General features: G+C 62.0%; 1 protein-coding gene across 1 annotated transcript in view; it reads left to right on the top strand.

The window, feature by feature from the left end:
- Positions 1-27343, top strand: part of RASGRF1 (Ras protein specific guanine nucleotide releasing factor 1) — a 107315-nt gene that overhangs the window by 48142 nt on the left and 31830 nt on the right. Inside the window, exons 11-19 of the mRNA XM_075896777.2 lie at positions 1099-1162; positions 6352-6488; positions 8512-8594; positions 10031-10279; positions 15709-16079; positions 18688-18813; positions 22378-22548; positions 23589-23695; positions 25845-25957. Of these exons, the coding sequence (XP_075752892.1) occupies positions 1099-1162; positions 6352-6488; positions 8512-8594; positions 10031-10279; positions 15709-16079; positions 18688-18813; positions 22378-22548; positions 23589-23695; positions 25845-25957 (1421 nt within the window). The remainder of the gene's footprint in view (positions 1-1098; positions 1163-6351; positions 6489-8511; positions 8595-10030; positions 10280-15708; positions 16080-18687; positions 18814-22377; positions 22549-23588; positions 23696-25844; positions 25958-27343) is intronic.

Below are 27343 nucleotides of genomic sequence, written 5' to 3'. Positions count from 1 at the left end.
CCTTCTGCGGCGCGGCAGGGCCGTGGAGAGTCCATGGGACGCCCCCCGAACTGCTGCTCTCCCCACGGGAATTGGGCACTTGAATTCCGGGGAGCAGAGGGGCAGTCGGGGGAGCTCCGGCAGAGCTGGCTGAGCTGTGGAAAGAGCCGGCAGGGCCGGGTTGCGCTAGGACGGGACCTGTCAGAGGTTTTCAGTTGCTTTCACCGCTGCCTGTGAGGGTCTGGCCGTCTGAGTCTGCTGCATCGCTGGGAAAGTCAAATGAATATGGGGGGCGGGAGGTGGGGGGCCAGGCCTGCCCGACTGGCTAGCCCGTCCCCATGCCGTCCACACGCAGCCGGCCTGGGACACAGGCGAGCGTCTTCCCCGTCAGCCCCCCTTTGCGGTTCCCACTGACTGAGGTGCCTGAAGGCGCCGGTTTCCGAGCGGCGGGGGCGCGGAGAGGGAGCCAGCAGGGCAGGACATCCCGGCCTGAGCTCAGTGTCGTGTCTAAAATAAAAACGACGAGCTCTCGGCAAGAGGCGTCACTTGTGATTTGCTGCAAGAACACCGACAATTTATTCAGTGGGAAGCTTTAATTAGCGCTCAGTTCGTACCTAGCACTGACGGGCGTCGCCCGTCCACCCCGAGACTCCCGCTTTTGGGGGTGGATGTTTGCAGCTCGCGGCTCTTTGGGGACATTCCGTCGCCCGTTGGCGAGATGCCAGTCCATGGCAAAGAGCCGCTGATCATAACAGATTTGTGGGGAAACTTAATTTACTGTTCATATTTCAATAATGTCTGAACAAACGAGCGTGATCAGTGGCACGGGGAAAGCAGCCGTTGCCAAGCATTTCATTACTTGTCTACCAGTCAAAGCACAGAGCTGATTGGCGATGGAACCTGCTTTGGAATTGTAACAGAGAAGGCTCCGATCCTGCAAACGCTGGAGCAAGTGATTAAGGTTATGGCCCCGAGTCATCCCGGGGGGTTCCCGTTTGCAGGAAGGGGGCTGCTACGCCTGGGTGGGGAAAGCAAAGGCGCTGTCCGCGTGTCCCGCTCACTCGCTCTGCCGTGTGCCCGGGCGAGTCTCACGCTCTTCCCTCGGTGCCTCTCTTTCAGAACGGCGTCATCTCCCTCATTGACTGCACCTTGATGGAGGAGCAGGAGAGCACCGACGAGGACAGTAGGTGTCTGCTGAGTCCCCCGTCCGTTATTCCACGTGCACGTGTAAGAAACCAGTTCCCGCCGGGCGTGGGCAGGCACCTTGTGCCTCCCTCGTGCCCCGAGAGACGGCGCTCCCCTTGCCCTAGACATGGGGTATGTGACGTGGGCTTGGATGCCGCCTGCCCCACCAGGGCAAAGTCTGCGAAATGCTCCCAGAGCCAGGACTCAGGAGTCGGGCAGGGTGACCCCCGGGCTGCTGGCAACCAGCCCGCCCTGCTGGCAGATAACGGTGGCCGGGGTCGGTTTGCAATCCAGCCATAGCGGGTGCCACCACAAACGCCAGCAAGCTGGTGGAGCAGATTCCAAGAAGGAATAATTCCCAGGGGCTGTGATCCACTGGCAGGCGCTCCCTGCACCAGGAACAAGGCGCATGGGGGCCAGCTGCCTGCCAGGAACAAAACTGACGCACGTCTCCGTGAATATAATCTTCCAAAGGCAGCCAAGCTCCTGCCGCCTCGCTGGGTTGCTGGTCTAACGGAGCCAGGCTGCTCTGGGTTTGCGGCAAGCCCTGCTGTACTCACCGGTTTTGTCATGAAATTCCCGAGGTCCAGTCATGGAGTCCTAGAGCACTAGAAGCGCAAGGGTGCTCGCGAGGCGTCGAGACCCCGCACTGCCGAGACCAGGACCACTCTACACGCGGCCACAGGCTGCACACCGCCCGTTGGTCTGGGTTTGGGTAGGGCTCAGCACACGGCCTGTGGGTGGGACCGTTTGAACGTGGCCTTCACTGGGGACACGCTGCACAGCGGCGAGGTGTCTTCCAGGCAGCGTGAGTGCTGAAAGGCGCGAGCGGACGGGCTGGCTGGAACAGGCGGGTGCAGAGTGCTGGCGTCTGTATGTAGCCCCAAGGGAGGAGGTGCCGGGAGCGCCGGGGCGTTGTGGGACGTGCTGGCTGCTTAGCCTTGTGGGCAGAGCCCGAGAGGTGCTGACTGGCTCACCCTGGCCACGGTTGGGTCCGGCGCCGCGGCTTAAGGCGTAATCTTTGTATTCATGCCCGTCAGTGTGAAAGAAGCTATTTCCGTATATTTGCATATATTTGCATGTATATGCAACCACACTTAAGTTGCAGCTCTCGGCATGTGCTGTAAGTATCATTGTGGCCCCCGGGGCTTCCAAAGTTGAGTAGCCCTGCCCTAGACCATCCCTGATAGATGTCTGTCTAACCTGCTCTTGAATATTTCCAGGGATGGAGATTCCACAAACTCCCTGGGCAATTTATTTCAGTGTTTAACCACCCTGACAGGTAGGAAGTTTTTCCTAATGTCCAACCTCAACCTCCCTGGCTGCAGTTTAAGCCTTTTGTTTCTTCTCCTGTCCTCAGAGGCCAAGGAGAAGAATTCTTCTTCCTCCTCCTTGTGACACCCTTTTAGATACTTGAAAACCGCTCTCATGTCCCCTCAGTCTTCTCCTTTCCAAACTAAACAAGCCCAGTTCCTTGTTTTGGGACCCGTACTATTCAATATCTTCATCAATGATGTAGATATTGGGATAGAGAGTACTCTTATTAAGTTTGCAGATGATACCAAACTGGGTGGGGTTGCGACTTCTTTGGAGGATAGGGACATAATTCAAAATGACCTTAGCAAGTTAGAGAAATGGTCAGAGGTAAACAGGATGAGGTTTAATAAAGAGAAATGCAAAGTGCTCCACTTAGGAAGGAACAATCAGTTCCATACATACAAGGTGGGAAGCGACTGTCTAGGAAGGAGCATGGCGGAAAGGGATCTAGGGGTCATAGTGGACCACAAGTTGAATATGAGTCAACAGTGTGATGCTGTTGCAAAAAAAGCAAATATGATTCTAGGTTGTATCAACAGGTGTGTTGTAAGCAAAACTCGTGAAGTCATTCTGCCGCTCTACTCTGCACTAGTTAGGCCTCAGCTGGAGTACTGTGTCCAGTTCTGGGCGCCACATTTCAAGAAAGATGTGGAGAAATTGGAAAGGGTACAGAGAAGAGCGACAAGAATGATTAAAGGTTTAGAGAACATGACCTATGAAGCCAGGCTTCATGAACTGGGCTTGTTTAGTTTGGAAAAAAGAAGATTAAGGGGGGACATGATAGCGGTTTTCAAATATCTAAAAGGGTGTCACAAGGAGGAAGGAAAAAATTTGTTCCTCTTGGTTTCTGAGGACAGGACAAGGAGTAATGGGCTTAAAGTGCAGCAGGGGAGGTTTAGATTGGACATTAGGAAAAAATTCCTAACTGTCAGGGTGGTCAAATATTGGAATAAATTGCCAAGGGAGGTGGTGGAATCTCCCTCTCTGGAGATATTTAAGAACAGGTTAGATAGACATCTGTCAGGGATGGTGTAGGTGGAGCTTGGTCCTGCCTTGAGGGCGGGGGGCTGGACTCGATGACCTCTCGAGGTCCCTTCCAGTCCTATTATTCTATGATTCTATGATTCTATGATTCCTTCAGTCTTTCCTCATCGGTCATGTTCTCTGGGCCTTTCATCATTCTTGTTGCTCTTCTCTGGACCCTCTCCAATTTCTCCGCATCTTTCCTGAAATGTGCCCAGACCTGGACACAAGACTCCAACTGCGGCCTGATCAGCGCAGAGCAGAGCAGAGCAAAGCAGGAGAACGACTTCTCGTGTCTTGCTCCCAACACTTTTCTGTCTTCCTGATAAAAACGAGAGCTGCATGGCAGCCTCGGCCGCTAGTGCCAGCTGCACATCTAGTGTTCGGACTTGGGGCGCGAGTCCAGGAGCCAAACACGTTCTCCAAACTCGCCGCTCGGCTTGGGCTGTGGCAGCGTTAGGCACTGTGTCAAGGTACCAACGCGTGTGGCCTGGGGCGCCTGCGTCCCATTCGTTCTGGTTTGAGTTCTGGGTGCCCAGCACCTTGGGCCGTCGGCATCGGAAATGGGTCCCCCGAACGTCGAAGCTCCCGGTGGCTGTGAAGGCTTGAGTCTCCCCTTGCTGGGCTGGCCCCAGCACTCTGGGGGCAGCGACTGTGGGTACCGATTGTGCACGAGCCAGCTGGCCCCTCCCCTGCAGACTGGCGTTGACACACATCCTGTTCCAGCACTGGGACGGGATGGGTCTGGGCACAGCCAAGGGTGTCCGCTCAGGGTGAATTCCTCAAACTCAGGACTCTCTATAGCCCCCAGAGTGCAGACCTTCCCAAACAGGCCACACACCAGCCCCACAGAGCGCTTCAGCTGCCTGCCTGGCCAGCCGGAAACCTCGCGCGCAAAACCCCTCCGAAACCCCAGCAATATCTGTGCCCCAGATGGCCCCGGGCCTGCCCACAGGTGAGGGGTTTTAGAGCCCAATCTCACCTTCCCCAAACAAGTTCTGCCCGGTTCCAAGAAACCAGCCACAGATCCCTGGTCAATTTACCCTCTGGACCTTACCCACAAATCACGCTGGGCCAATCCTTTAGCATCTACCATCTAAAGGTTTATTACTACAAGAAAGAAAAGCCTGAGAGTGAGGTTGTTAAAGGATCCTACATGACACGCATCGAATCTCCCAGTTCTCAGTGCAGGCTCTAGCAGAGATGTTACAGCTACTGGCTTAAAAGTCCTTGGTGCACATCCTACGTCAGGATGGGTTCACAGTTCTTCCCGGCTCCTCGACCCGGCACTCTTGCCTCTGGGATGAAGAGCTGAGCTGAGCACCCCGATGGAGTCGGCGACATGGCCTATTTCTATCCCCTCCTGGCTTCTTCCAAGCTGGAGGGAGTCACATGGCCAGTGGCCAGGTGTGTCTTTGGCCTCCAGAGGCCCATTGTCCCCCAGAGCTTTGCTCATTAGCTTGTCCATGGGCAAACATTCGCAGCCCATTGCTCTGCCTCGGACAGAGAATCTTTCAGCATCACCACAGAGTCCATGTTTATAACTCCACACCCAGACATTATGCAATCACATGACTAGCATATAGAGACTCAGAAGGAAATAAGCTTTCAGTTGACACCTCACATGGCCCCCTTTGTGCCAACGTTTGGGGCAAACACCCCCCCCCCTCCCATGGGTACAGCTGCTCTCTTCAAAATCCAGTAAAGTGACAAGCGCCGTGGCGCTAGCCCCATCTCGGCCCCGCCTGTAACCCTGTCCCCGCCCACTGGCGTGGCCCCGAAGCTTGGGGAATGCCGAGGGCTGCTGCACGGCTCTCCGGGCCCACGGGCTACGGGGGCCGAGCTGCTTGTAGCAGCCACTTGGCTTGTTCTCGCCCCTTTCCCTCCCCCCGGCCGGAAGAGCCTTGCCGTGGGCGCTCTGCCAGAGGTGGTGCTTGTGGCCTGTTAGGGAGCTGGGGAATGCGGAGGGTGTCGTCCCTGGGTACTGCTCCTTTGCCGGCCAGCGCCCTTTGGGGCAGCAGCAGCTGGCAGAGGTGCCCGGCGCTTTGCCCCTTCGCGGGGACATTGTCATCTTCTTTCTCGCTGTTCCTTCATCTAAAAGTAGGGAGGCCCCTGCCCTGCTGCCTCGAAAGGCCTCCTTGCACCTCCTGGGGTCACCGCCCACCCCTCCACTCCCCCACAAGTCCCTGTGGGTCCCCCTCCCACCCCCGTGGCTCCCAGGCTCCGCATGCCCCTCTTTCCTGTCTGTCTGGGGGATACGTCGCTCAGGACGGCAACAGGTCACACCCGGGGCGGGGGGATAAACCCAGGATAAGCCAGTTCTTGGGGGCTAGGTAAGGACAGACCTGGCCGAAGACAGTGGCTGTGCGACCCGGACGCATGGGGCCGCACGTGTCCCCCGGTTCTTCTGTGTGAGCGCAATCAGCAGGGTTGGGCCAGTGATGCTAATGCGATGCCAGAGATGTTGGACTGGATGGTGCGCGGCGTTCAAAGGCTCCTGCCCTGGAACACACACGTGCCATCCAGCCGGGGCTAGGCTCTGCCGAAAAGCCATTCGGCCTGAAAACGGGGGCTTGCTCTCTCTGCGGGAAAGCACAACCCCCCGGCGGTTCCAGCTCTCCCGTCAGGAGGCCCCTGGCAGCCGCGAGGAGGAGCAGCAAGGCGGAGGCGCTGTGAGTCGGTGATTCGTGGCCCGGGGGGAAGCGTAGGCCGTGGATTTGGATGCCCTGCAGGGTTGGCTGTGCGTGCCGCGGCCAAACAAAAATGTTGTTTGCAACCCTATTGGAAACGGCCCTAGAAAAAACTCCGCCAACCTGACGCTGCTTGTTTATCTTGTCCGTTACCAAGCAAAGGCATCCGGGCAAGACATAGACCATCTCGACTTCAAAATTGTTGTGGAACCAAAAGATTCTCCCTCCTTCACTGTCATCCTGGTGGCATCGTCCAGGCAAGAAAAGGCTGCGTGGACCAGTGACATCAGTCAGGTAAGAGGAAATCAAGTAACAAAGCCCTTCCATATTTGGGCAGCTCCCCAGGTGGGCCAGGTTCAGAGACCGGCTGGGTTTCCATGGCAGCTGCAGATTGCTTACAGCCTCTGTAATCAGGCCAGTAATTTGGGGATAATGCCTGACTTCAGGCATCTCAGCTGGAGAACATTTGCATGAACTTTTCTATATGTCGCTTTTCCTGTTGATAACACTGGAGCCACCAGGGGGACGTGAGGCTGAAGCAGGAAAGTAATGCTAGGGCATTAGGAGAAAGTGCCCTGTGAATTATTAATCATTCTTCTTTGGTTTTGTTTCACTTGGGCTTTCTGGCCATGCTGCGGTTCACACGCACACAGCAGAGGTGTGAGTAAATCAGTGCTAAACTCAGGGTCTGTTCCGCTTGGAATAAGGAATATTGGCCCATAAGAACGGCCAGATGGGGTCAGACCAAAGGGCCATCCAGCCCAGTATGGTGTCTGCCCACAGTGGCCAAGGCCAGGTGCCCCAGAGGGAGGGAACACAACAGGGAATCATCCCGTGATCCTTCCCCTTTCACCCACCTCCAGAGAAACAGAGGCCAGGACACCATTCCTACCCAGCCTGGCCAATAGCCATTGATGGACCTAACTTCCATGAATCCATCTAGCTCTTTTTTGCACCCGGTTAGCTTTCACCACATCCTCCAGCAAGGAGTTCCGCAGGTTGACTGTGCACTGTGTGAAGAAAAACTGCCTTTTTGTTTGTTTTAAACCTGCTGCCTATTCATTTCATTTGGTGACCCCCAGTTCTTATTTTGTGGGAATAAATAAAGAACATTTCCTTATTCACTTTCTCCACACCAGTCCTGATTTTATAGCCCTCTATCATATCCCCCCTTAGTCTCCTCTTTTCTAAGCTGAAAAGTCCCAGCCCAACCGTCCATTCCCTTGCAACTAGTGGCTCATTTACATATATGCAAAAGAAGCATAACCAGTTTGGACTTTCCCCCTCACACCCACCTGCAGCAGCAATTTACCCGACTTTGCACTCACGCTGCAGAGTGATCGTGATGCTGCAAGGTGCAAAGAAGTGGAGAGCTGGGTCCATGCGGTAACGTGCCGTGTGTGTGCTGCTCGTCGGGGCGGGGGCAGGGGAGCGGGCAGAGGCGGGGGCAGAGTGAATGATTTCTAGGGCAGAGTTTTAGAATAGTTTGTTCTCTGCCACCTTTTTGCTGGGCAGTGTCTCATGGCCTTCAGGGAGGAAGCCATTGAGTAACTTTAACTCAGAGCATAGCTTCCCTGGGTCGCTAGGCAGGACCCCTAGATCCGCGGGGTGTGGGGCACAGGGGGAGAGAGGCTGCATGCCATCGTAAATATCCGAGACAAGGGGGGAGAGGAAACCTTTTTTCTTGGGCCCACTTCTGTTGGTGAGAAAGACCAGGAGGGTAGCTTGGACGCTTGTTTCTCCCAACAGAAGTTGGTCCAATAGGAGGTTCTCTCTCCCGCCTTGTGTCGCTAATATCCTGGCTCCGACACGGCGGCAGCAACCCTGCATGTGGTACGTAACAGGCAGCGGCGGAGGGAGTAGGGCGCTAAAACGCCCACGTGAGTGTCTGCCTGGCTATCTGGGAGGAGAAGGGGGCTGGAAGAGTTCAACTCGGAGAACAGCGGGGCAGAGAGAGCATTTCGTGGCTTGGCCCGGTCCGGCTCAGTTCCATTCTAAATTCGCCAAATCCTGCACAGAAGAACGGCTGATTTGTGCAGCTCCCTGTCACATCTCCGCTCGCGACTGCACTGGGCATGGACTCTTCTCCCCTTGTTCACCCCGTATTTATTTCCATCCGTCGCTGAAGAAAGCTGCATTTCCAGCCTCTGTTTCACGGCAAATGGCCCCGGCAGAGGATGGATCCCGTCTGGATTAGCTCAGCGTCCCTGTCTCCTAGGCTGTGATGTCAGCGACTGATCAAACTGTCTCGGCGCTTGACACGAATTCCCTTGCCGGTGTCACTCACCCTCCTTGCCCCCACCCTCCTGTGTTTCAGTGCGTAGACAATATCCGCTGCAACGGCCTCATGATGAACGCATTCGAGGAGAACTCCAAGGTCACCGTTCCCCAGATGATCAAGTAAGTGCGTTTTGCCGGGAGCGGGGCAGCTTTGCGTGTGGGCGCAAAGGCAGCCGGTCTGCGCGGGAGCCTGCTTTAGCTCTGCCCCGCATCGGCAGAATTCCCGGGCGACCCGTAAACGAGCAGCTTTCGACCCCCTGACAGCGCCCCCTGTGGCCGCCGGCAGAGCGCTGCCTGCGAGGTCAGGGGCAGGCGAGCGCCGCGTGTGCAGCCCTGCTTGCGGCACCGCAGTAACGATGATACCGTAGGGGCGGGCCCGACAGGTTTGTCCTGGGAGAGGGCGTTTGCGCGGGGCCGGGGGAGGGAGGTGGGAGGAAGCCGGGGAAGGGCAGAGCTTCAAGAGGATAAGAGCAGAGGCCTTGAAGAAAGGGGAAGGAAGAGATACAAAAGAAAGGGCGACGGGCAGGAAAGACAAACGCGAGGGCCGGTGCCGCGGCGATGGGGCTCCCCTCCCTGGCTGCCTGGGGGGGTTTCCACTGGCACGGTTCCACGCGGGGCCTCAGGACGACGATTCCCTCGTGGACATAGCGGCGCCCACTCAGGATCTACCTGAGACGGGAGTGAGGGAGGAAGGTGAGGAAGGAAACAGGCCCCCCCCCCCCACAGCAGGACAATAGTGGCCAGGCCCGCGGACGTGCTTCTGTGAGGGCACATCTTCCAGCAGACGCCCATCATGTGTTTCCTGGCCCCTGTCGCTTGCCTCCGGCACTCAGCCCTGCCAGGCCCGGGGGCTGGATCTGGTATCTAGCGCTGGGGGGCTGCCTGCCCCCGGCTTGAAGGGGTCTCCAGGGCTACTTGGGTCGTTGGCTCTCAGCAGCCCCCCGTACAAGTCGCTCAGCATCCTGAGGCAGGACGTTTCCACCCTCCAGCAGGACTGGGCCTCTTGGCTGAGCCTTTGCTCCCAGGGTCAGACGGGCTGAGTCCAGTTCATCCCTCCGCAGACGGGCGACCTCGGGGAGGGCCGGGCGATGGCTCAGCGTTCTCCCTCGTATCCAGCGTGCAGGGCGCGGGGCGGGAGCCCCATGGGCCTGTTCCTCTGCCTCCCCAGGAAAAGTTCCTGCGCAGGGAGGCCGTCCTGCGCCCTCTTTGAGGCGCCTGGTTGTGCGGGAAGCCGTGGTCCCCGTGGCGGCACGTAGGGGCGCAGGCGACCCGGGCCGGGGGCTGCTCTGCCCAGCTGCTTTCTCGCACGGCAGACGCGCCAGACCTGCTGCGCTCTCGGTTTTCCCGGGGTGTTTCTACCCGCAGGGAGTGGCGATGGTCACGCCCCGCCCCCGGGAAGCTCACAGGCAGCGCGTTGGTTGCGTGGCTCTCCACAAAGCCGGCGTAGTACGTTAGCCTAGGGCCGCGAGAAGCGCCTTGCGCTGGGCCCCGCGTAGCTCCGTCCGGGGCAGCGTATCCACCCGGCACAGCGGCCTCACGCCCGGCTCTCCCCGCAGGTCTGACGCCAGCTTGTACTGTGACGACGTCGACATTCGGTTCAGCAAAACGATGAATTCCTGCAAGGTCCTGCAGATCCGCTACGCCAGCGTGGAGCGGCTCCTGGAAAGGCTGACGGACCTGCGGTTCCTCAGCATCGACTTTCTCAACACCTTTCTGCACTCCTACCGGGTGTTCACCACGGCCGTGGGCGTCCTGGACAAGCTCATCACCATCTACAAGAAACCCATCAGCGCGATCCCGGCCAGGTGAGGCTGCTCGGTCGCAGCTCCGCACGGCCGGCAGCCCTTCCGCCTGGGGGCAGGGGCGTGGTCTGAGCTCCGCACGGCCGGCAGCCCTTCCGCCTGGGGGCAGGGGCGTGGTCTCAGCTCCGCACGGCCGGCAGCCCTTCCGCCTGGGGGCAGGGGCGTGGTCTGAGCTCCGCACGGCCGGCAGCCCTTCCGCCTGGGGGCAGGGGCGTGGTCTCAGCTCCGCACGGCCGGCAGCCCTTCCGCCTGGGGGCAGGGGCGTGGTCTGAGCTCTGCACGGCCGGCAGCCCTTCCACCTGGGGGCAGGGGCGTGGTCTGAGCTCCGCACGGCCGGCAGCCCTTCCGCCTGGGGGCAGGGGCGTGGTCTTAGCTCCGCACAGCCGGCAGCCCTTCCGCCTGGGGGCAGGGGCGTGGTCGCAGCTCCGCATGGCCGGCAGCCCTTCCACCTGGGGGCAGGGGCGTGGTCGCAGCTCCGCATGGCCGGCAGCCCTTCCACCTGGGGGCAGGGGCGTGGTCTGAGCTCCGCACGGCCGGCAGCTCTTCCACCTGGGGGCAGGGGCGTGGTCTGAGCTCCGCACGGCCGGCAGCCCTTCCGCCTGGGGGCAGGGGCGTGGTCTGAGCTCCACACGGCCGGCAGCCCTTCCGCCTGGGGGCAGGGGCGTGGTCTCAGCTCCGCACGGCCGGCAGCCCTTCCGCCTGGGGGCAGGGGCGTGGTCTCAGCTCCGCACGGCCGGCAGCCCTTCCGCCTGGGGGCAGGGGCGTGGTCTGAGCTCCGCACGGCCGGCAGCCCTTCCGCCCGGGGGCAGGGGCGTGGTCTGAGCTCCACATGGCCGGCAGCCCTTCCGCCTGGGGGCAGGGGCGTGGTCTGAGCTCCACATGGCCGGCAGCCCTTCCGCCTGGGGGCAGGGGCGTGGTCTGAGCTCTGCACGGCCGGCAGCCCTTCCACCTGGGGGCAGGGGCGTGGTCTGAGCTCTGCACGGCCGGCAGCCCTTCCGCCTGGGGGCAGGGGTGTGGTCTCAGCTCCGCACGGCCGGCAGCCCTTCCACCTGGGGGCAGAGGCGTGGTCTGAGCTCCGCACGGCCGGCAGCCCTTCCGCCTGGGGGCAGGGCCGTGGTCTCAGCTCCGCACGGCCAGCAGCCCTTCCGCCTGGGGGCAGGGGCGTGGTCTGAGCTCTGCATGGCCGGCAGCCCTTCCGCCTGGGGGCAGGGGCGTGGTCTGAGCTCCGCACAGCCGGCAGCCCTTCCTCCTGGGGGCAGGGGCGTGGTCTCAGCTCCGCACGGCCGGCAGCCCTTCCTCCTGGGGGCAGGGGCGTGGTCTCAGCTCCACATGGCCGGCAGCCCTTCCGCCTGGGGGCAGGGGCGTGGTCTCAGCTCCACATGGCCGGCAGCCCTTCTGCCTGGGGGCAGGGGTGTGGTCTCAGCTCCGCACAGCCGGCAGCCCTTCCGCCTGGGGGCAGGGGTGTGGTCTCAGCTCCACACGGCCGGCAGCCCTTCCGCCTGGGGGCAGGGGTGTGGTCTGAGCTCCGCACGGCCAGCAGCCCTTCTGCCTGGGGGCAGGGGTGTGGTCTCAGCTCCGCACGGCCGGCAGCCCTTCCGCCTGGGGGCAGGGCCGTGGTCTCAGCTCCACACGGCCGGCAGCCCTTCCGCCTGGGGGCAGGGGTGTGGTCTCAGCTCCGCACGGCCGGCAGCCCTTCCGCCTGGGGGCAGGGGTGTAGTCTGAGCTCCGCACGGCCGGCAGCCCTTCCACCTGGGGGCAGGGGCGTGGTCTGAGCTCCGCACGGCCGGCAGCCCTTCCACCTGGGGGCAGGGGCGTGGTCTGAGCTCCACATGGCCGGCAGCCCTTCCGCCTGGGGGCAGGGGTGTGGTCTCAGCTCCACATGGCCGGCAGCCCTTCTGCCCGGGGGCAGGGGTGTGGTCTCAGGGCTGCGGAGGGGCTCTGAAGTCAGGGTTCCCGGGTTCTCCATGGGCTCCTGCTGGGCTGTGTTGGACAAGACGTGAATTCCCCGGTGGCTTGGCCAGCCTCTCTGGGACATCTCAGAGGAACGCCCCCTCTGCAAAATGTCATTTGGTTGCAGGGATGTTCTTCTAAGTTCCTTGCGCAACTTAGCACTGCTGCTGTTACACTGCTGCTGTCACACGGCTCCTGTTGGGATGCCCAGAACATAAGGGCCAGACCAAAGGATCCGGGATCCATCTAGCCCACCACAGGGATGTTAAATCCGATTACATTACGGTCACCGCTATGGTCACCATTTCCACGTGTAACCGCCCCCTACGCTGTCAACGCTTGGACGGGGCCCAGGGAAAGAAGGGAGGGGTTCTCCTAACGCCTGCATTTCTCGGTCTCTGCCTCTGGAGCAGCGGGGCTGTTGGCGGAGACGCATGCTGGTTGGGCTCCCCTGCCCGCCTCTCGCCTGGCCCCCGCTACCGGCCCAGCCGTGGCACACGCTCGGGTTGGCTGCCGAGAGGTCAGTGGGGGGAGAACAGGATTCGAGCTGATCGATGCCAGTGACCCCGGCCCAGTTACCCGTCACTAGGCCTGCCTGGTGCGGAGAGTATCTCATTCAGGGTGAACTGCTCAGACACTTGGCTGCCACCGCCCAAGACCGGGGGAACACCAGTCCTGCGGAGCCCGGCTGCTCCCCCCGGCCAGCTGGGAGCCACCCAAGCAAGCCCCTCAGACGTGCCAGCTCCTGTGCCCCCAGCCGCCGCCCCCCTCGGACAGACGAGGGGTTGTGCAAGCCACAAAGGACCAGCCCCCTCCCCGGTCAATATGTAACTCGGAGTCTTCCCCCACGGGCGGGCCGTGCCCACCCTGTCCTGTCTAGCAGTGAAAGGCCTGTTCATGGAAAGGAAGGGGAGAGTTAGGTACGTCAGTGGGTAACCGGTTAATCGGCGCCCGGCGAGGCCAGAGCAGCCCCCAGCCGAGTTAGGCCCACCGTGCCAGGCCAGCTAACCGGTTACACGTGTCGTTTAGCCGGTGCCATTTGAAACAGGGTTTTACATCCCTCCTGAGCGTTAGAACTGGCTAAAGGAATCAAATACCGGCCGCCGAAGCAGAACAAACTGCCGGCTTCGGGCACGTCTCTGGGGCACGTCCTCCTGGGGTGGGTCGTCCAGGCCTCGTTAGCGCTGCAGTTAGCGAAGCTCCGCCAGAGGCGAGACGCCGGGTCAGGGCGATGTGGAGGGCTTCCAGGCCGCTTTTGCCCTCGGCCCTGTGGCGGGATCCCTGGGGCGGGATCCCTGGGGCGGAGGGATAGCTCAGTGGTTTGCGCATTGGCCTGCTAGACCCAGGGTTGGGAGTTCAATCTTTGAGGGGCCATTTAGGGATCTGGGGCAAATCTGTCAGGGATGGTACCAGGTCCTGCCGGGAGGGCAGGGGACTGGACTCAATGACCTCTCAAGGTCCCTTCCAGTGCTAGGAGGAGCAAGGGGCTGCAGTTTGGAGGCAGGCAGGCTGTGCCCCATTCGGCCCTTGGGCCCTTTGCATGGGGGCACCTTTTCCCACATGCTGCTCAGCGCCCCCAGGAAGGCCCCTCAGATGGGGACTGGAGCCTCCCAGGGCCCCTTGGCAGCCACATGCTGCTATTCCACTAACCCAGTCCCTGCGCCCCGCCAGCGCGTCCCAGAATCAAACACTGAAATACCAGGGCAGAGCCAGCGCTTGCTCCTCACGCCACCTCCAGCAATGGCCCCTGCACGTGACTGGCATCACCCCCCCAGCCAGGCGGAGCCTTCCCAGAGACCCCGCCCTGCACGAGTTTGGTGCCAACACAGACCAGTGGTTGCAACAGTGACCCCCCCCGGTCGTATTTGAATCAGCTAGCGTCGCCGCCCCCTCTCCTGCCAACGGGTTAGTCTCCTGCCTTGCCCTGGGCAGCCCTCACTGTCTCTCCCCGGAGCATCTCGCGTTCGAAAGGCCCAGGCTGCCGTGGGAACACTGGGGAGTCTCCAAGGAGGAGACGCGGCCGAGGGGAAGCCCGGGAAGTGCTAGGAGCGTCGGAGCTCTGAAACCCGGCACTCGGCAAATACAGCTCGGGGGGGGTCTGAAACCTGGCACTCGGCAAATACAGCTCGGGGGGGGTCTGAAACCCGGCACTCGGCAAATACAGCTCGGGGGGGGTCTGAAACCTGGCACTCGGCAAATACAGCTCCGGGGGGTGCCCAGGAAATACTTGGGGGCGGGGGGAGGCGACGTCTCCTGGCCGGGCCTGCCTTTCGGTGCCTTTGTCTGCGATCACCTGTTGCGTGAGGACACCAAGGGGCTCGCCCATTCATTGGGCGAATGCAGCTTGGAACTTGTGACAGAAAACCTCCGGGCTGGGCGTGGAAGGACGGGCCAGTGCCCAGAGCCCTCGTGGGAGCTGGGCTGACCCTGGGCCTCGCAGCACGAGGGTCGAGCGGTCTGTCGGTGACGCTGTCTCTGCGCGAGCTGGGGAAGAGCTGGGCCGGGGTGCCGCTGTGGGGAGTCACACTGTTGGGGCCTGGCTTGCTGAGAGGAACCCGGTGCAGGCCGGGAGCTGTCTGGCCAGCAGTCCCCAGTCAGGGGAGAGAGACCCGGGGGCCTGCCCGAGACAGTGATAGCCGTGGTGCCACAGGCCTGGGCTTGTTGCCCTGGGCGGAGCCTAGAGTGGGGGATACAGTGAAGTTGCCATGAATTGCAACTCATCCCCATCCCCCCCCCCCGTGTCCCTCAGAACAGGCTGGTCCACGGCATCTCATGGGGGACGGAGGAGCGTTTGCACCAAGGGTCCACGCTTCGGCCACTCGCTTTCTGTGAGCCCCGTCCCCTTAGCCCACCCATCTCCTGGGTCCTTAGCGCGGGGCCAGCCCAGGCCTGTGTGTCCGAGTTAGGCCTCGCGGGGCGGGGGCTGCTCCCTGCCCTTTTTGTCCCGTGTGCAATCCCGGTGCTCCCTGGTGGCAGAGCTCCGCCGGCAGGGCCAGAGAGACCAGCCTTTCTCTGCAGCAGGAGAGACGGCGGTTTGGAGGAGCCGAGCTCCAGAACAGGCGGCCAAGGGGGGGGTCTGGAAGCCCCGGCACGGGAGGGTCTCCGAGCAGGTTGGGCAAACCCCCATCAGGCTGGCTGAGGTTTGCTCGGTCCTGCCTCAGCGCGGGGCCTGGGCCTGGGCCTGACGGCCTCTCGAGTCCCTTCCAGCCCCCCTCGGGACTCAGAGAAGCGGAGTCGCTGGGCTGGGGAAGCGGAGAGCCAGTGGTGCAGCCTCCCTGCCCCTGTGCGGCAGCCGTGGGCTGGGAGCAGTGGGAGCCGGCCTGGCTGCTCCGTGCCTGTCCGGGAGCCCTGCCACTGGGCTGTGCCCCAGCGTTCCCTGCACACTGCTGGCGTGGCACGGAGGAGAAGAGGCCTTGCCCGTGGGCAGCGAGTGCCGTGCCGTACGGCAGCACAAATGGGAATCCACTTTTGTCTCCACCCAGGTCTCTGGAGCTCTTGTTTGCCAGCAGCCAGAACACCAAGCTGCTGTACGGCGAGCCGCCCAAATCCCCGCGGGCAAACCGGAAATTCTCCTCCCCGCCCCCGCTCTCCATCACCAAGTCGTCCTCGCCGAGCCGGAGGCGGAAGCTGTCCCTGAACATCCCCATCATCACGGGGGGCAAGGCCCTGGACCTGGCCTCGCTGAGCTGCTCCTCCAACGGCTACGCAAGCCTGTACACGTCCATGTCCCCCTTCAGCAAGACCACGCTGGACATCAACAAGCTGTACGTGTCCAGCACCTACCCCAACAAAATCCCCGACGAAGGGGAAGCTGCGGCCGAGAGAGCAGAGGAGACGCCGCCGGGCAAGCCAGGTCAGTCCCGGGCGGCGTGCAGGCCGCTGTGAGGCGAACCGCGGATACCTGGGCAGAGGCAGGCCGTGGAAACGGGCCCCGGCTTGTCTCCAAGGGGAGTGTGTGTGGCCTTCACAGGAGCTTATAACCCGCCGCAGGGGCCAGGCAGCCAACTGACCCGCGTGCCGTGGCCAGGAAAATGTCTGTGCTACCGGGAGAAGGATGGGGGCAAACGCACTCACTCTGGGGCTGTGGGGAAGAGAGGCCGGGCCGGCAGGGTGCTGGCATTCAGCCCCACAGCCGAGGCAGGGAGAGCAGGGTGTAAAGCCCTGCTTAATCCATTAATGCCACGTTTAACCGGTTACCCCACGAGCGCCCCCCCCTGCAGCCGAGGATTGCTCCGGCCAGGCTGGGCCCGCCACGGGTGGGGGTTGCTCCGGCTGGGCTGGCTCGGCCCTTGCCCACAGCGAGCCCCGGGGGTTCTCCAGCCCTGTGGGTTAACCGTGACCTGGGGAGGGTGATGCTTACTGGTTAACCCCCTCCTTGGTGGGGAGGCCCGGGTGCCTGGAGACCCCGTGGAGTACAGCGTGGCCAGAGAAGGCGCCGCAGGGAGAGGCCCACGCCGAGGGGGGACACTGCCTCGCCTCACCACACGTGGAAAGGGAACGCTGCTGGCCTGGCAGGGGGCGGGTATTCTGAGCCTGGCAAACCACACAGCGCCAGCCCCTCAACCTGCTCCGTGCCGGGGATGTGACCGACCCCCACCCCACGTTGGCCAGCTCTCCTGGCACGGACAGGCCGGGGGCACGTTCACTCAGCAGGCCTGCCCCCCATCCGACTGGCGGAGCCGCGGTATCGGCCCTTGTGGGTGCAGGGGAGAGCGCAGTTGGGCCGGGGGCGCTCGGCTCCATGGCAGAGCGCAGGGTCAGCCAGCAGCAGGGCCGCTGGGAGAGGCAGTCGAGTCGCCATTCGGACGTGCTCCCGAGCTGTCTCAGCTTGTCGGGGGGGGGGGGGGGACTGGGGTTCCTGCTGCCTGGGGCGGCTTATTGTAGCTGAGTGGAAACTCCTGTCTTGGCCTTGCCACAATCTCCTCTGCCTCGTGGAGCTACGCCCTGGCGGGAAAGAGGGGGGCACAGCGGGAAAAGCCCAGAGACAGGCAACAGAATGAAAGGTCTAGAGCACCCGGCCTGGGGAGAACGCTGGCAGACGTGGGCGTGTTTAGCCTGGAGAAGCCCCAATAATTTTCAAGTACACAAAAGGGTGCCCCAGGGAGGAGGGGCAATTGTTCCCCTCGGCCTCTGAGGACAGGACAAGCAGCAAGGGGCTGAAACTGCAGCCAGGGAGGTTCAGGTTGGACATTGGGAAAAACTTCCTGCCTGTCCGGGGTGAATCTCTGGGATAAGTTGCCCAGGGAGTTGTGGAGTCTCCATCCCTGGAGAGATTCCAGAGCCGGTTGGACACACGCCTGTCAGGGCTGGGTAGACGGTGCTGGGTGCTGCCGGGAGGGAACCCGATGTCCTCCCGAGGGCTCTACCAATCCTGTGATTCTGTGATTTACACCAGCTCAGAGTCCGGCGGCGAAGGGCTAGAAACCGTTGCTGAAAGGGAGTGGCTGAGAAAGTGAAGGACAGATCTAGAGCGAATTGCTCCCAATGTCCATATGCTCCTTCTAGAGCCAGCCGCACTTTCATTGGGTTGGGAACACCCGGCCATGCCACCGGCCATCCCTGGCTGGCCACTCTAACCATTAGACATTCCCATCCTTCACTCGGGCGCTCCCTAGGAAAGCGTTTCCGTGTTTAACGAGCAGACGTTCCGTTGCTCAGGTGTGCACGCTGGGCCCTGCTCTCCCGAGGACACTCCCGGTTGTGCGCACGTCGTCTGCTCCGTGCGAATGTTCATTTGAGCGCACAAAGTGCTCTGTGCTCGGGGTTCTGTTGGCCGGCTCAGCAGTTCAGTTACCAGGTTCGCCGCCGTTAATCGGAGCCCTCGTCGGAGCCGGACACAGCGGTGTCAGTGCAGAGCAGCGCTTCCCAAACTTTTCGACATCACGTCCCCTTTTTGATTGTTGAGAAACCCTCACGCCCCCCCCCCCCCCAAATAGCAGCAAAACTTGTTAAGCAAAACAATAAAAAAGGACCTGACCGGGGCCGAAAAACAAAAATAGCAGCAAAATTTAGCAGGCGGGATTTGAGGGGGGAGGGGCTGAGTCGCCTCGTGCCCCCCCTGGAAATTCTTCACGCCCCCCCAATTTGGGAACCCATGGTGTAGAGCTTCCAACCCTGTGAGCACCGTCAGCTGGAGCTACTGTCACAAGAGGGCACTGTTGCACGGGGGACACTTGTGACACTATTCACACAGCGACGGGCTGCGTGACTCTGAGCTGTCTGAGGGGTTCGCGCATTCCCAGGCCAGACGGGCCAGCCGAATCACGCATACAGGTGAGGATTTAGGACAAACGAAAGCCACCCGTGTGTCTCAGGCGAGAGGCGTTTGGTGCGTGTGGCTCTCGGGGGCCCGGTGCTGAAGGAAGCAGGGTTGCGAGTCCCTTTGGCGGCGGGGTCCCAGCGACTTCCCAACCTGGCTGTGTCACCGTGAGGAACCTGAGCCAGCTCCTTGCTTTCTCCAGGTTCCGAGGTATCCGTGCGGGAGGAGTCGGACACGGACCCAAACCAGAGCGATGAAGCCGAAACGGAGACCTCCCCAACGAAATCGCCAACCACTCCCAAAGCCGTCAAGTGCAAAAACTCCTCAGGTAGCGCGTGTGCGGGCGCTCCTCTCGCACGGGGGTAGGCACGAGGCCCCGTTCCCTCTCGGGACCTGGCGCTCCTCTCGCACGGGGGGTTGGCACGAGGCCCCGTTCCCTCTCGGGACCTGGCGCTCCTCTCGCACGGGGGTAGGCACGTGGCTCCCTTCCCTCTCGGGACCTGCGCTCCTCTCGCACGGGGGGTTGGCATGAGGCCCCGTTCCCTCTCGGGACCTGGCGCTCCTCTCACACGGGGGTAGGCACGTGGCTCCCTTCCCTCTCGGGACCTGCGCTCCTCTCGCACGGGGGGTTGGCACGAGGCCCCGTTCCCTCTCGGGACCTGCGCTCCTCTCGCACGGGGGGTTGGCACGAAGCCCCCGTTCCCTCTTGGGACCTGCGCTCCTCTCGCACGGGGGGTTGGCACGAGGCCCCGTTCCCTCTCGGGACCTGGCGCTCCTCTCGCACGGGGGGTTGGCACGAGGCCCCGTTCCCTCTTGGGACCTGGCGCTCCTCTCGCACGGGGGGTTGGCACGAGGCCCCGTTCCCTCTCGGGACCTGGCGCTCCTCTCGCACGGGGGGTTGGCACGAGGCCCCGTTCCCTCTCGGGACCTGGCGCTCCTCTCGCACGGGGGGTTGGCACGAGGCCCCGTTCCCTCTTGGGACCTGGCGCTCCTCTCGCACGGGGGTAGGCACGAGGCCCCGTTCCCTCTCGGGACCTGGCGCTCCTCTCGCACGGGGGTAGGCACGAGGCCCCGTTCCCTCTCGGGACCTGGCGCTCCTCTCGCACGCGGGGTTGGCACGAGGCCCCGTTCCCTCTCGGGACCTGGCGCTCCTCTCGCACGGGGGGTAGGCACGAGGCCCCGGTCCCTCTCGGGACCTGTGGGAGGAGAGCCTGCCCCAGGACCGCAGCGGCTCTCTGTCCCATTGGAGGAGTGGGGGTGGCTCTCTGAGCCACGCTCTCCCCGTGGCTGGTCAGGCCTTGAGAACGTGCCAGGCTCTCCAGGGGCATGGCTGCGCTGCCACAGTCCACCTTCCGGCGTTCAGTTTAGCTTCCGAGGAGGAAGGGACGCGAATGGGAGCCTTTGCTTTCGTTGGCCTCCCGCAGTGTGGTAGGTGCGGAAACGCGGTGTAAGATACGTAGACGCCCGCGGTGTGGTCGGCGCGGATACGCGGTGTAAGATACGTAGACTCCCGCGGTGTGGTTGGCGCGGAAACACGGTGTAAGATACGTCGACGCCCGCGGTGTGGTCGGCGTGGAAACGCGGTGTAAGATACGTCGACGCCCGCGGTGTGATCGGCGCGGAAACTCGGTGTAAGATACGTAGACGCCCGCTGTGTGGTCGGCGCGGAAACGCGGTGTAAGATACGTCGACGCCCGCGGTGTGGTCGGCGCGGAAACGCGGTGTAAGATACGTAGATGCCCGCGGTGTGGTCGGCGCGGATACGCGGTGTAAGATACGTAGACGCCCGCGGTGTGGTTGGAGCGGAAACGCGGTGTAAGATACGTAGACGCCCGCGGTGTGGTCGGCGCGGATACGCGGTGTGGTCGGCGCGGATACGCGGTGTAAGATACGTAGACGCCCGCGGTGTGGTCGGCGCGGATACGCGGTGTAAGATACGTAGACGCCCGCGGTGTGGTCGGCGCGGATACGCGGTGTAAGATACGTAGACGCCCGCGGTGTGGTCGGCGCGGATACGCGGTGTAAGATACGTCGACGCCCGCGGTGTGGTCGGCGCGGAAACGCGGTGTCAGATACGTCGACGCCCGCGGTGTGGTCGGCGCGGAAACGCGGTGTCAGATACGTCGACGCCCGCGGTGTGGTTGGCGCGGAAACGCGGTGTCAGATACGTCGACGCCCGCGGTGTGGTTGGCGTGGAAACGTGGTGTAAGATACGTCGACGCCCGCGGTGTGGTTGGCGCGGATACGCGGTGTAAGATACGTAGACTCCCGCGGTGTGGTTGGCGCGGAAACGCGGTGCAAGATATGTCGACGTCCGCGGTGTGGTCGGCGCGGAAACGCGGTGTAAGATACGTAGACGCCCGCGGTGTGGTCGGCACGGATACGCGGTGTAAGATACGTAGACGCCCGCGGTGTGGTCGGCGCGGAAACGCGGTGTAAGATACGTAGACGCCCGCGGTGTGGTCGGCGCGGAAACGCGGTGTAAGATACGTAGACGCCCGCGGTGTGGTCGGCGCGGATACGCGGTGTAAGATACGTAGACGCCCGCGGTGTGGTCGGCGCGGATACGCGGTGTAAGATACGTAGACGCCCGCGGTGTGGTCGGCGCGGATACGCGGTGTAAGATACGTCGACGCCCGCGGTGTGGTCGGCGCGGAAACGCGGTGTCAGATACGTCGACGCCCGCGGTGTGGTCGGCGCGGAAACGCGGTGTCAGATACGTAGACGCCCGCGGTGTGGTTGGCGTGGAAACGCGGTGTAAGATACGTCGACGCCCGCGGTGTGGTTGGCGCGGATACGCGGTGTAAGATACGTAGACTCCCGCTGTGTGGTTGGCGCGGAAACGCGGTGCAAGATATGTCGACGTCCGCGGTGTGGTCGGCGCGGAAACGCGGTGTAAGATACGTAGACGCCCGCGGTGTGGTCGGCGCGGATACGCGGTGTAAGATACGTAGACGCCCGCGGTGTGGTCGGCGCGGAAACGCGGTGTAAGATACGTAGACGCCCGCGGTGTGGTCGGCGCGGATACGCGGTGTAAGATACGTAGACGCCCGCGGTGTGGTCGGCGCGGAAACGCGGTGTAAGATACGTAGACGCCCGCGGTGTGGTCGGCGCGGAAACGCGGTGTAAGATACGTAGACGCCCGCGGTGTGGTCGGCGCGGAAACGCGGTGTAAGATACGTAGACGCCCGCGGTGTGGTTGGCGCGGAAACGCGGTGTAAGATACGTCGACGCCCGCGGTGTGGTTGGCGCAGATACGCGGTGTAAGATACGTAGACGCCCGCGGTGTGGTTGGCGTGGAAACGCGGTGTAAGATACGTAGACGCCCGCGGTGTGGTCGGCGTGGATACGCGGTGTAAGATACGTAGACGCCTGCGGTGTGGTCGGCGCGGATACGCGGTGTAAGATACGTAGACGTCCGCGGTGTGGTCGGCGCGGATACGCGGTGTAAGATACGTAGACGCCCGCGGTGTGGTTGGCGCGGAAACGCGGTGTAAGATACGTAGACGCCCGCGGTGTGGTTGGCGCGGAAACGCGGTGTAAGATACATAGACGCCCGCTGTGTGGTTGACGTACTGGAGTTGTGCACCCTACTTCGACCTCCCGCAGTCGTGCGGCCCAGGCCTGCACGTTGGAACCGCTCTGCAGGGCTGCCAGTGAATTCCCTCCTTAGGAAGGTGCGTGGTGAGGCTGGGCCCCTCTGACACTCGCCCTGGACAGCCGCGTAGAACCGTGTCTCCCGAACGCGAGGGGCTTCCGGCCCGTCAGCGCGGGGAAATGGCTCTGGGTGTTCCCGGGACGTTGCCAAGGGCAGCCGTTGGCCCTGGCTACCTCGGGGGGGGCAGCTGTTCCCTTCTGGAAGAGCTGACTTGTTCTTCCGCTGCTTTCCCAGAGTTCCCCTTGTTCTCTTACAACAACGGGGTCGTTATGACGTCTTGCCGGGAGCTCGACAACAACCGCAGCGCCCTGTCCGCTGCCTCCGCCTTCGCCATAGCGACCGCCGGCGCCAACGAAGGCACCCCGACCAAGGAGAAGTACAGGCGGATGTCCCTGGCGAGCGCAGGTGAGGCCCCACGCCCCGGGGGCAGGGCAGCGACCCCCCGGGGGCAGAGCACGTAGCCCAGAGCTGAGCTACATCCCCGCTGTAACTGGCGACGGTGCCCCCAGAGAAACCCAGCAGCCGGGCACGTGTGCCACAGGAACCACACCCAGCGCAAAGGGCGACCCATGCCGCAGCAGCTGCCCCCAACACAGGCTTGAGCCCTCGCAGCTCTTCCCCTGGGCTCCCACCAACAGCCCCGTTCGTTGGTGCGGAATAAATATTATTCTGTGCACCGAGGCAGGCGGGGATGTGCACCACGAGTGGAAACACCTGCTGTTGGCTCTGCTAGTATCAGCTGGGCAGCACCTGGATCTCTCCTGGCAGGCGCCCAAGCGCTCCGCTTCTTGGGAACACCGGTGCCCAGAGGAGCCCTCCTGGGCTGTGTCACTGCCCCCGGCGGCTCAGCTCCCTCCTCGAGTCCTGCTCGGAGCCGAGCGGCAGCCCCTGTGTCACAAGGCGCTGGCTCTGCTTCCCTGGCCCGCCGCAGCCTGCTCGCGTCGGCTGCCTCACGCCTCAGGCTGAGCTCCCCGTGTTCCTGAGGTCCCTGTTCCGGGGACACCTCCATGCCCACGGGCGGCGGGTGAAGCCCATCGGCCCCACCCCGTCTACCCAAGGCCCCGCCCCCACAAGCCAGATCTGGAGAGCCACTGCCCCCATCAAAACGAAAAGTTCTGCGGGTTCCCCTGGACAGCCATAGTGGGCTGAGCCACCGCCCCTCCTGCCCCGGCACCACCGAGCCTCTGCTCCCCCGGCCACTGTGTCCAGGGCAACCCCAGGGCCCGGCTGAGCCAGCAGCCTCCCCGAATGCTGGGCCGGCCCCAGTGCCACCCCAGTCTGGCCAGTTACCTGCCTCGTACCGGCCTGGCCGCGGGGAGCAGGGTCCGGAGCGCTCCCCCCTAAGGTCGGAGGTGCCAGCCGGCCAGCGGGGCTCTGAGCGCTGGGACCGTGGTGCAGTATTCCTAACACAAAGGTCTGTGCTGGGCTGCTTGCAATGCCTTTAGGCTTCCCCCCGGACCAGCGGAACGGGGACAAGGAGTTCGTGATCCGGAGAGCTGCCACCAACCGAGTTCTCAACGTGCTGCGCCACTGGGTCTCCAAGCACTCGCAGGTACGGGGGCCCTGGGACCCAGCGGGGCGGCGGCTCCATGGCTCTGGGAGGCCGAGGCTGCACGGAGACAGGAGCAGGAGGTTTTACTGAACAGTCACGGGAGTATGAGCATCCTGCCGTTACAGTGAAATTCACGCCCTGCAGAGGCCCCTGTACAGGTCCCTCCAGGCCTTACTGGGCCTTGCCCGGGCTCTCTGCAGGGGGGGGTTGGCTGGGCGTGTTGGCCGTCAGCTGGAAGATCTGCTTTTCCCTGGATCTGTGTCATTCGGGCAAGTGGGCAAGAGCCCAGGGCTGCCAAGGAGGGAGACGGAGGGAGCTGAGAACGGTCCCTGGAGTTGCGGCACTATGACATGTACTTGGCCTGAAAGCGACAGACTCCTCCTGGGGTCTCCCACCCGGGTACCGGCAGGGTTTTGAGTGAGAGGCGAAGGAGCCGGGGGGCAGGTGAGTGGAAGGCTGTAGGGATCGGAATTGGACCGATGGCAGCACTGTACAATAGCTTCATCCGTGGTTTGGAGACTGGCCTAGAGAGCCCACTCACAAAGTTCCTGGATGATCCCAAGTGGGGAGGGGTGGCCAGCAATGTTCCCTCTCGTTCTTTCTGTCCATGTGAGGAATACATTTTGTTCTGCGCACCGAGGCATGTGCCAAGGTGCACCGCTAGTGGCCACACATGCTGCCGGCTGTGGGCGCTCTGCTAATCATTGAATCTCTCCTGGTTGGCTGCCTGAGCGTGCAGCTTACAGGGACCACTGGTTGCGAGTGCCTTGGGGGATGGGTCATACGTCACAGTGACCTGGACAACCTGGAGAAATGGTCCAAGGTCAATAGGATGAAATTCAATAAGGACAAATGCAAAGTGCTCCACTTAGGAAGGAACAATCCGTTATATACGAGCAAAATGGGAAGTGACTGTCTAGGGAGGAGCCCTGCAGAAAGGGTCTAGGGCTCAGAGTGGACCACAAGCTAAATAGGAGTCAACAGTGGGACAGTTGCAAAAACGCAAACCTGATTCTGGGCGGCATTGACAGGCGTGTGGTGAGCCAGACACGAGAAGTCGTTCTCCCGCTCGGCTCTGCGCTGATCAGGCCTCAGTCGGAGTCTTGTGTCCAGTTCTGGGCCCCACATTTCAGGAAGGATGTGGAGAAATTGGAGAAGGTCCAGAGATGAGCAACCAAAATTATCTAAGGTCTAGAAAACATGAGCTAGGAGGGAAGGCTGGAAGAACTGGGCTAGTTTAGGCTAGAAAAGAGAAGACGAAGCGGGGACATGAGAGCAGTTTTCAAGTTGTAGGGTGAAATTGTATTATTTTAACCTCTGAGCACAGGACAAGAAGCAAGGGGCTTAAATTGCAGCCAGGGAGGTTGAGGTTGGACATTAGGAGAAACTCCCTGTCAGGGTGTGGAACACCGGACTAAATTGCCTGGGGAGGTTGTGGAAGCTCCGTAGCTGGAGAGTTTTGAGAGCAGGTTGGACACACACCGGTCAGGGATGGTCTAGACAAGGATTTCCCAACCTATGGGTCAGGACCCAACTATGGGTCGCCATTACACTTCAAAAGGGTCGCCAAGTTTCTTCCCAGCTGGTTCTGCCCCTGCCATTTCCCCCGTTTTTGAATTGCCCTGGGTCACCAAGTCTTCCTGAATTGTCAAAATGGGTCCCCATCTGGAAAAGGCTGGGAACCGCTGGTCTGACAGTGCTGGGGCCTGCTGCGAGGGCAGGGGACCAGACTTGGTGACCTCTCGAGGTCCCTTCCAGTTCTGTGATCCAGCTGTCTGCTGCCCTATCCCCCCCTCTCTTCCGCCTCCGTGCTGGTCCCGTCTGGGGGAGAGAGAGAAGCAACAGCCGCAGTGGAGATTAACAAGCAGGTCCCAGTCTCTGAGCTGTCCAGATGGGGTTTATGATGCTAATGCAAAAGCACAAAATGAACGCAGTCTCCCCCCCTTCCCCTTTGAATTCCTCACTGAGGATCCCATGCAGAGTGTAACTGACAAGAGGACAAGCTGTTTTCCTGCAGCAGGAGCAGGCAGCATGTTCTGTCTCATCAGGGAGGAATCCTGGAGCCTTTTCCAGGGAAAGAAGAGGCAGCCTGCCTGCAGCGAGCTGCATAAAGCGTGTGAACCCCCGTAACTGTGTGTCCTTTCGGCAGGACTTCGAAACCAACGACGAGCTCAAGTGCAAAGTGATCAGCTTCCTGGAAGAAGTGATGCACGATCCGGAGCTCCTGACCCAGGAGAGAAAAGCCGCAGCCAATATCATAAGGTGGGGACCGATTGGCGGCTGTGCGGGTTCTCCCAGAGCGTCGCTGCCTTGAGCCGCTGCTACCTGCTTTCACCCAGGATGTCCTGGGAGCAGCGTTGCCAGTTATCAGACGACGGGCAAGACGGGCCAGATCCCCTCTTCGGTGACACCGAGAGACAGACTGCGCCCTGCCCCGGCTCAGTTTGTAGCCCTAGGTTTTTACAGGCTCCAATGAAAAGCACAGCCCCTCCCTTCATTAACCACAGACCCTTCCGTCCCCCCACTGGATCAGAGAATAGAAATTAATCACCCGCACCCCCCTCCATGAGCCACAGAGTCCTACAGCTCTGCTGCCAGCCCCCCCCAACATGCCGCTCCCCCCTGGAGAGGGGGGGGCAGGTGGGACCCACGGCTGGTGCAGCCCTGAGGGGTCAGCAGCTGGAGTCCGCAAGCCGAGGGGTGAAGGCAGAGCGGGAGACCAAGGGCAGGACCCAGGAGAGCAGGGCTGGGGAGCCAGCTGGGAATTCACCCAGCAGGACAGACAACGTCCTGTTCCTCCACCTGGGTTAATGCTGCTGCTGGCTCGGGCAGGGCGGGGCACTCCGCCGTTCAGGGCACCCGTGGGCGGTGCTTCTGCGGGGCCGGGGCGCCATTGGCTACGCCGCCCACTGATTACTAGCCAGCTGCCCGCTGGTGGCTGTAAAGGCTGCCTGGGGACCTGCAGACCCAGGTTCAAGACCCAGGGCTGGATCCTCCCCCTAAGTCCTGCAAACGGTCCCCTCTGCAGGGAGTCCTGCCGACCTCCCCGGCACTGGCTGCGGGATGAGCCATCCGCCCCGGAGTACCCATTGGGAGGGGTGGTCTCCTTGGCAGGCCGAGGGTCCCTCCCTCCACGTCTGCCACTGGGCACACGAGCCAGCCCCTGCAGATGGCGCGCTAGTTAGCAGGGGCAGCGCGTGGCTCTTCCTCCGGGCGGGAGGCTGGCACTGTCCGGATTCGGGAATGGCACGCGGTAACCCACCACGGTCCGGGGCAGAGCCAGGGGCCCACGGACCCCACCACTTCGCACGGGGCAGTGTTGGCTCCCACCAGGTCCGTGGGAGAGGCTCCAGCTGTAGACCCCACAAACCCCACGGGACTCAGGCTCTTGGAGGTTGCCGTTTGGCACGTTAACTTTGTCTTTTTAATTAATTACAACGACAAACCTGACTCCACAGAAGCCGCGTCTTCCGCTGCCTGCACATTCCCTCCATCAGCACACAGCGGGCTGGAACGCTCCGTGTTCAGCTCCGCTCTAGACCAGAGGCTCTCGCTCTTTCTGGACGACGTGCCCCTTGGGGGGCTGCGTTCTCACCTCACTTCGCTACAGGTAGCTTACAGAATCAGTCAGGTGGACACCACGCATCA

This window comes from Pelodiscus sinensis, chromosome 14 (genome assembly GCF_052426305.1).
Source record: "Pelodiscus sinensis isolate ZL-2025 chromosome 14, ASM5242630v1, whole genome shotgun sequence".
In the NCBI taxonomy this organism is placed as follows: Eukaryota; Metazoa; Chordata; order Testudines; family Trionychidae; genus Pelodiscus; species Pelodiscus sinensis.
This window is presented reverse-complemented; position numbering and strand designations above follow the sequence as displayed.